This window comes from Eptatretus burgeri, chromosome 2 (assembly GCF_056783735.1).
Source record: "Eptatretus burgeri isolate ZD-2024b chromosome 2, Ebu_testis_v1, whole genome shotgun sequence".
Taxonomy (NCBI): Eukaryota; Metazoa; Chordata; class Myxini; order Myxiniformes; family Myxinidae; genus Eptatretus; species Eptatretus burgeri.
Genome location: NC_140962.1, coordinates 70,495,409 through 70,503,928, shown reverse-complemented (window position 1 = coordinate 70,503,928; position 8,520 = coordinate 70,495,409). Strand labels below are relative to the sequence as shown.

General features: G+C 39.9%; 1 protein-coding gene across 4 annotated transcripts in view; it reads left to right on the top strand.

Moving 5' to 3' along the window:
* The window catches only part of LOC147032266 (uncharacterized), a 243,837-nt gene that overhangs the window by 221,508 nt on the left and 13,809 nt on the right, over positions 1-8,520 (top strand). For all 4 annotated transcript variants that reach the window (XM_085869687.1, XM_085869689.1, XM_085869686.1 and 1 more), the window contains 7 exons: positions 1,915-1,968; positions 3,461-3,514; positions 4,367-4,420; positions 4,595-4,648; positions 5,157-5,264; positions 5,374-5,427; positions 5,909-5,962. In XM_085869687.1, the coding sequence (XP_085725813.1) occupies positions 1,915-1,968; positions 3,461-3,514; positions 4,367-4,420; positions 4,595-4,648; positions 5,157-5,264; positions 5,374-5,427; positions 5,909-5,962 (432 nt within the window). The remainder of the gene's footprint in view (positions 1-1,914; positions 1,969-3,460; positions 3,515-4,366; positions 4,421-4,594; positions 4,649-5,156; positions 5,265-5,373; positions 5,428-5,908; positions 5,963-8,520) is intronic.

The following is an 8,520-nucleotide window of genomic DNA, read 5'->3' as shown; positions in this document are numbered from 1 at the left end:
TCAACATCTACATGTATGAGTTTGTGATTATAATGATCAGGCTTGGTGTTGGCTTCATGGTTAGGGTGGTGGGTTTGGGATCCGAGAGTCCTGAGTTCAAATCCTGCTTGGCTGTTAAATTAATACCAGGTGGGGTTGACTCAGCCTGTCATCCTTCTGAATTTGGTAAACTAAGTACCAGCTTGCTGGGATGATTGAGCCATTTGAGTATCCTGTGTTTGAGTGGTGACCCGTCCAGGATTGTGCGCAATAGCCCACGAGACTGCTTTGGCAGCACCAATGCTCTGTACAGAGTACGGTCCCAATGGATTTGGATTTTTTTTTGTCATAACTTCATGGTCACAATCCCATCTTGTATGTTGTCATAACCGTACCTGTGTAAAGTTAGAACACACAAAAGCAAACAAAGACATTACTATCAAATATATAATCTTGAAAATCAATGTTGAGCAAACTTTTTACATTTGCTTTAACTTTGCAATGCATGAATCGATTTCAACTTCACAAGAACAGTGGCTGGTAATCACCGCAAGGTGGGGCAGTAATAATTAATATAAACGGATTTATTTATCCATCTCTGAAAGAAGTGCAATGTGAGCCAGCTGTCAATAGGTAGTCGTTACAGGAACACTGCAATGACACTGCGGAGGTATATATATATATATATATATATATATATATATATATATATATATATATATATATATATATATATATATATATATATATATATATATATATATATATCAAGGGTAAAATTGGGAAAATGAAAGTATAACTTGATTACACATGCTTGAATTCAATGGCTGTTAACCAGTATTCTCACTGAATGATTTATCCAAGCCGTTGATGGAATTTTGCTTTTCCGGTACGATATGAAGCACATTTTAAAATGACCTATTTGATATCGAGTCTGAAAGAATTTACAGCACAAGTTCTGATTCAATCTGAAAGAAAACTTAAGTGATATGCTTGGAGTAAAACAGTGGAAAACCTTTTTTTTTTGTATTCCGTAGCATCATTAAATGATGTTTGCCAACATATTGCCAAACACGGGGCAAGTTATCCGAATAGTGGGTATGCTGGAGTGGGCGTCCCAGGGGAGGTATGCTCGTTCTATTTGAATTCAGAGGGGTTAAAGATTTGAATTTTTAATTTCTTGAAATTGAGGAAGCTTCAGGGGGATTTTATTTGTTTGTATACAAAATTGAGGCCAGCATAGTGACAGTGGGACAGCAGATACAACAAGCAAGGGAATGAGAAAACAGGGAAAGAGGGTTCAGAGTAGAAGGGGAAACACTGTAACCTGCAAGTAAGAGGGTTAGGATAGGTGGGATTAATGATGGTCGAAAATATTACAGGTAAAGATCGGGGGGGGGGGGGGATGACAGGAGATGATGATGCATTGTTTGCTTTTGAAGCCTTGCAAGGAAGTGTGAGACAGAATAGCCTCCGTAAGGTGACTACGTAGATGGAAGAAGTGAGCAATAAAAGGGTTGAAGTGTGCAGCCAGCCTGGATTTTGGAAGAATAGAGGGTAGAAAGCAGAAAAACCACTGACCTGCCTGCAATGTGAGAGCAATGGAGTTGTACTTCGGCCTCATCACGGGAGGTTCCGATAATTTTGAGAGCTTTCTTCGCAGAAGGGAGTTATATGAAGAACACATACATCTGGGAAGAGCTGGGGAGGGTAGGTGGCTGACAGATGAATAGGAAAGGTATTAAGAGGACATTATAGCTGTAATTATTTTTTTTAAAATAGGCCTTTATAGATTCATGATTGGTTGTACAATGCACGCGATCAGATGCTGTAAATGTTGACACTTCAGCAGGAATGACTTTTTAATGTGCCTAAATGTTGAGATTGTGCTTCATATGAATGTTGTTCTTTACCAACACAACGTGTATCCAACAGGGAGATATTGGTGAAGTTGGAATTGAGGGTGCCCCTGGAAAGGACGGTGGTCGGGTGAGTTTGGTGTTTGAACTTGCATATGCCTCAAATGATACTACAAAAACAAGGTGCAAGCTATCGACGATTTTGTTGTCATTATAGAATGGACTCTCTGACCTAAGCTAATGTCAAGATAACAGGATATTTTGACTGTGTTCAGAGAACCTCTGGAGGAGTCTCCGATACGTGTGGTGACATCCAAGTTTTTGTTGGATTTATTTGTTCACAAGTTCTAAGGCTCATGGGGGAAGCTTTTACGTGCAGACGTCGACACTAGACAAACTAGACTTGACGTAAGACATATTTTAGGTCCATTGTTAAATGTGTATGTCAAGGGCATCTTATTTCTTTACTGGTATGACATAAAGTAGAAATTATATCGAATGGGATGAGAGAGGTAGTTTTAAAATGCCTTGTAATTGAGTTTCGCTCGAAATATTTCTCATTGTTCTCGCCAATGTAAATCTCGATAAACCGAGTCAAGCACACATTGCACTGATTTTGGAATGCAAAGGGCACCACGTATGCTTTTGTGCATTTGATTAAGAATGGCGGTCGCCTCCATTCAATAATCCCACTCTTCTCTTGTCTACGGAACTGTCTTCCTTATTCTGTTATCTCAAGATCTTCCCGCCAGGGTTTCAAGCCTGCTGATCATCGCAACCTCACGGTCTCTCCTATTTTTACCTCTAAGCTTTACTACATCTACTGTTATCCTGTTCTCATCGTTTACCTGCAATTTATCTTCTTGTCCTGTGATACCATCCCAATGTTCTCATCCTACTGTTTTCCCTTGGCCTTAATTTGAGTCTGTGGACTCTTTGCTCAGACTTGTTATTCTTCTCGTCCATGCGTCCTGGTACCTATATTAACACAAACAATGCATGCTTTGAGTAGGCAGGAAGTTCTATTGGAAAATCTACACAATTGGCTGAGAAATTTTTCTTATTAACACTTTTGGCAGTTTCATTTACTTTTGATGGTAATCTCTAAGCGGTGTTGTTAACCATTGAAAGCGGTGTTGTTATAGAAAGTTGAAGCCATTGATGGGTCTTCAACCTGTTACAGTTGGACTTTAATAGCCAATTACAATAATGAACTTTATTATTATTATTATTATTATATCTATATATATATAATCATGTGATAAATATATTTTACATACATGTGGTATTGTGTCTGTTATCCAATCATGATTAGTTTGTGGATGCGTTATATTGCCAGCTCATCTGCATGTTTTGACCAGTGCTGTATTTTTGGACAAAGCATTGTAAATGTATTTTCATGTTACAAAGAGATCTGGGAATTGGAGCGGAATCGCCAAGATAATATTTTGTCACTGGGGATCAATTGTTTGTCAATATATCAAAGTGGGAGCGAAGACTGAAATGCTACTTTTACAGTGGACTGCAATGAAGCATCTCGATGATTCAAGCCCTCCTTGCCATTTTGGGGACCTCCAGGAGATGAACTTGTATCAGTAACTGAGTTTGTACATTTTTTTTAGGGACTGACGGGTCCTCTCGGTCCTCCTGGTCCTGCTGGAGCTACTGGAGAAAAGGTTTGTGTAGAAATGTTTTCTTATACCATTGCTATTTGCTTTCACCAAATGAACCCCTAAACTTCATCCAAACGAAATGCCATTGGTGCTTTTATTTCTGTTTTATATTGATTAATTTTGAGTACCCCATGTTTTTATTATTAAATTTCCCGATTAATCAGGTGATTCTTCTTTCATGGCTTGTACGGGCTGCTCCATAATACATATACTTATGGGCACCTTTGCTGTTGAGGACTTTTGAAATCGGAAAATGTTACTTTATGTTGATGGTCCCATCTGCATCAGCTGGATAAACCATGACCTCCTCGAGTTTACTTTTGTTTGTACAAAATACTTCCTGAATTTCACAAATAGGATCTGTTGAGTACAACTATGACCCAAAGTCCTCTTGCAGTAGTTGAAGCAATCCTTAGTTGTTAACGTCTTGCATAATGTTCTTCAACTGCATTTGACTTCTGCACAATGTCTGGCAATAGTGATGTGATAATTCTCAACCATTCTTCAATAATTATTGTCACCAGACACAAATACCATTTTCACATATTATTGGCACCATCTTTGTCTGCAACCAGAATAATTTGAGCGATCACAATCGATCAAAATCACCTTTAGGCAGTTACACAGTAAAGAGTCGGTCATTGCTTACCTACACCCTTGCCAATTTCGAAGTTCCTGCTCTTATCTCCTGGGGCGCTGCATCAGCGGCTCAATTGTACCTCTGAAATAATCCAACAAGGAAATAGGCCTTTGAATTTGCTCGATGGATCAGAATCATGATTCTTAACTTTGATAGAAAGTAACTGCATATGCAACTCTTATGGAGCTAATTGAATGTTTTTCTTTCGTGATAAGGGAGAATCAGGTCCTGTCGGTCCGCCAGGTCCTGCAGGTGCTCGCGGAGCCCCGGTAAGTTCAACAAACTTAACACCATGCTTCACTCTCACACTGACCGAAATAACGAATATGCAATTTGAAATGCCAACAACAACTATGTGCAAAATAATATTCTGGAAACATCGATTTTTTTGGATTTTTTTTTTCAAAGATTTAACATCTTTCTCTTTTTTTTCTTGTAAACAGGGTGAACGTGGTGAGACTGGACCTTCAGGAGCTGCTGGATTTGCTGGCCCACCAGTGAGTGATTGTAGTATAAAACTAGCCGAAACCCCGTCACAGACGTGGCACAAAATTGGTCCTTCAGTATTAATTTTGATTATCTGTCGAATGGCATTGGTCCCGTCTCGATCGGATGAAATTGAGAAATTGAAGTTACCCGGTGACCTTGAACCCTTGACCCCGTGACCGTTGACCTTGAACTTGACCCCCCCACCATGTCCGTTCTCATGTCCCAAGGATCACTCATGCCAAGTTTCATCTCATTCCATCCAACGGTTCGGCCGCCTATAAAGGACGAACAAACACACACACATACATACATGCAAACATATTCTGTTTTTTTAGTATAGTAGATGGTAGTTCACTTTGGTGGCAATTCATCTGATCTCAGGAGTTTTTACTTTTCATAGAAAGTCTGACATCTTTGCTATCGTATTAAATCGTCCTGAGAGGTTTTTTTTTGCAGCAATGAGAAAGAGCATAAGATGAACAGCTTTCAGGTTCTACATAATTGCATTATCTGCAGGGTGCTGATGGTCAACCAGGTGCTAAGGGTGAGAGGGGACCAAGTGGCCAAAAAGGAGAAGCAGGTGCTCAGGGTCCTCAAGGATCATCAGGATCCCCTGGACCTCAGGTAGACCATCTCAATTCAAACGTGCCATTACCAAATGCATATAAATGAAGTTAGTTGAAATATTGTATATAATGTGCATCGCAAGTTTTGCATTCTTTCCTTCCCATAGGGACCAACTGGTGTTGGTGGACAAAAAGGAGCTCGTGGAGCAAAGGGACCTCCTGTAAGTACTTATCACATGATATTTATGGAAACATGAAACTGAATATTTCATAATTTGAAAAATGTTTCTTAAATTTCAACAGTTGCTCTTGTTGGAATAAGAGAAAAATGAGTTACCAATAATCATTATAAAATGGTGTCTGAGGTGTTAAGATTTGATATTGTAGCCACCTCTTTCTTAGGATGGTGTTCAGATGTGATGTTTCACCTGTCTAGAATGACTGTCAGATATTTTATCAAACCTTCTAATACCTAAGATGCGATGCAATTATAGGCAATGCAGATGGAAACCTTTAAGACATCATTGGCCATTTTCCACTACTTCTTCAAATACGTTTCCATGTCTTGTGTTGTGAGTCAGAAATGGGTGGTTGCTTAAACAGCTCAATGACAATGGAAATCGATGTTCACATTGCTTTATTATGCTTTACATATGGATGATGTTTCCATTCAATCTTCTCACTAACAGGCTGTTATTTCAGGGTGTCACAGGTTTCCCTGGCTCAGCAGGAAGAGTTGGTCCTCCTGGCCCGAATGTAAGTAAAAACAACATAGGTTTTTCAGGAGATGTAATGAAAGTATATAATAATTTGAGTGAAAGCGGACAGTCAAAGATAGAGACAAGCTGAGATGAGAAATAAAAATTCCGATCCCAGCCTCTTCCACTTCTGGATGCAGTTCTACCTGCTCCAGGAGAATGACCTCTACAGTTAAGGATACTGTTTTGGATTTGTCTCCTCCAATTGTTGCTAATCATTACATGCACTGATAATTACCTTGTATCTCTTCCATCTCACAGTCGTGCATATATTTTGCAGTTTTCTTTAGATTTTAATCATGGGAGTCCCAACCGTGTGCACACAACTATGTAGTCCATACCGTGTGTCCACAACTATCCAACATTCTCTCTCTCTCTCTCTCTCTCTCTCTCTCTCTCTCTCTCTCTCTCTCTCTCTCTCTCTCTCTCTCTCTCTCTCTCTCTCTCTCTCTCTCTCTCTCTTTTTCACTCTTTTCTTTGTTTTGCTCACAACCCTGAATATTTCTGCTTCTTCCTCTTCCACACCCTAATTCCAAAAAGGGCTGCTTTCAAAATCACACTGCAAGCAATTTACAGCACTGCTCTTCATCCTTTAACCATTCCTCCTTCCATCCTGGCCATGACATGTACCTGCATATTTCTGAGCTCAAGATTAGAAAATGTAACTCTATATGCAGAGTGCAGACAAATGAGTAATCTCCAAAATAAGTATGTCCTCACCCTAAATCCTCCTCAACCACTGCTCAGATTCTTATATGGCTGTTAAGTTTCTTGACATGCAGTTTCTACCACAGTGTTCAGAAATATGTTTGTGCCCTGTCACTGTCTTTGGCTTCTTTCTAGCATCTCGATTTACTATGTTATCCTGAATAAACTTCTGATTTGCTACTGAAGTTCCTTCACTGATAGCAGATCTCCACTGATAGCAGTTGTCAGATACCTCGTCCCAAGTAGATGCATCGATTCCAAACTGCCGTGTCGCTCTTTTCAGCACATCCTTGAATCTTAATTTGGGATGCAATACTCGATGGGGAGCATTTAAAAGCTTACCATAGAAAATTTCCTTGGGAAAGTGCCCATCTTCCAAGCGTTGCAGCCACCTCTTGTCATGCCAATCACAGCCACCTCTTTCTCAGGATGGTGTTAAGATTTGATGTCTTTCACCTGTCTGGAACGACCGCCAGATATTTTATCATACCTTCTAATACCTAGGATGTGATGCAATTACAAGCAACGCAAATGGAAAGTTTTAGGCATTTCTCATCATTGATGTGACTCGACCAATATTCATTAGTGTACATCGATGTGCCAAGGACACACCCATCATGCACACAAACTTTGGTTCTGATCATAAGCCTCTGACAGATATCTCCCATTCATTCTTTTTATTTTATTTCCTCTCAATAACACTCTTTTTGTTTCCTTTCAATAATCCAGTTTCCAATCCAATTAGCTACCTGACCAGCCACTCCACAAGCCCTCACTTTAGTTAACAGTCCTTGCGGAGAGTCCACATGCTGTAAACAATAAAAGAGGCTAGAATGACTAATAGAGTCAAAAATGATAGATAAATGGCAAGTATAATGGACACTTTTGTTCAGTGCACTTCTCTTGCAGTTGGTTCAGTGTTAATGGTGGACCTGCCAGATCTTAAACTTCATTGACTTAAAGGATATGCATGATGATGCCGGAGATCTGGAGATGCTGGCGAAGATCCATGCCAAAGTATTGCCAATTGTATTGATAATTAAAATAGCTCGATAATTGTCACAGTTTCCTTAGATTCAACTTCCTTAGAACCTTAGAACTTAGAACTGCTCCTTAGAGCAGTCATTTCCTTAGAACTGCTCCAAATGCTTCCTTGATGCCATTGTATTGGCCTTGCAGGTCACCTTTTTCAATGCTGTACATTTTTAGATACGTTCACACAGGTTCAGTCAGCACTGCTGAAGACAATGTCTTGTCTCACGCTAAGAAGAATGGTGAGATTTAGGTTTTTTCAAATGTTTCTTGGGATGGGTTTGCTAAGGAATTCATTCATGCAGGGTGTTTCACTCTGATAACTGGTTTCAAACTTCCTATACTTGCTGTGAGGCAGTGGGGTTGAGGCCTTGTGACATGACCAAAGACTTCGGTGGCTCTATCAGAGAGAGTATCACAAAGGCGTGTCCACTTTTCATGGTGTGTCCATCAACCCTCTTTTGGGAAAACTACCTAAATCCAGGATCAGTACTCACCTCCACTCATTTGTTACTCTTTTTTCCCCACCTGTGGAATCAACTTCCACATCCTCGTCAATGTCACTTCCTCCCAGGTGTTAAAGACAGCTGTTCACCACCATCTCAGGTTGGCTCCAATCCAAAACCATGATCTTTTTTACCCTTGTTAACACCACCCAAATCCTTCCTAATTTTACAGTTTCTCTTCCTTGGAGTTTCCTTCTCCATGCATGCATGGTTTACATCCTGTTTTTTTCTGTTATGTCCTCGTCCATTCATTGTGCTAGCTCTTCCACGATCCTCGACAATGTAGTACAAAAATGGTCCTAGATACAAA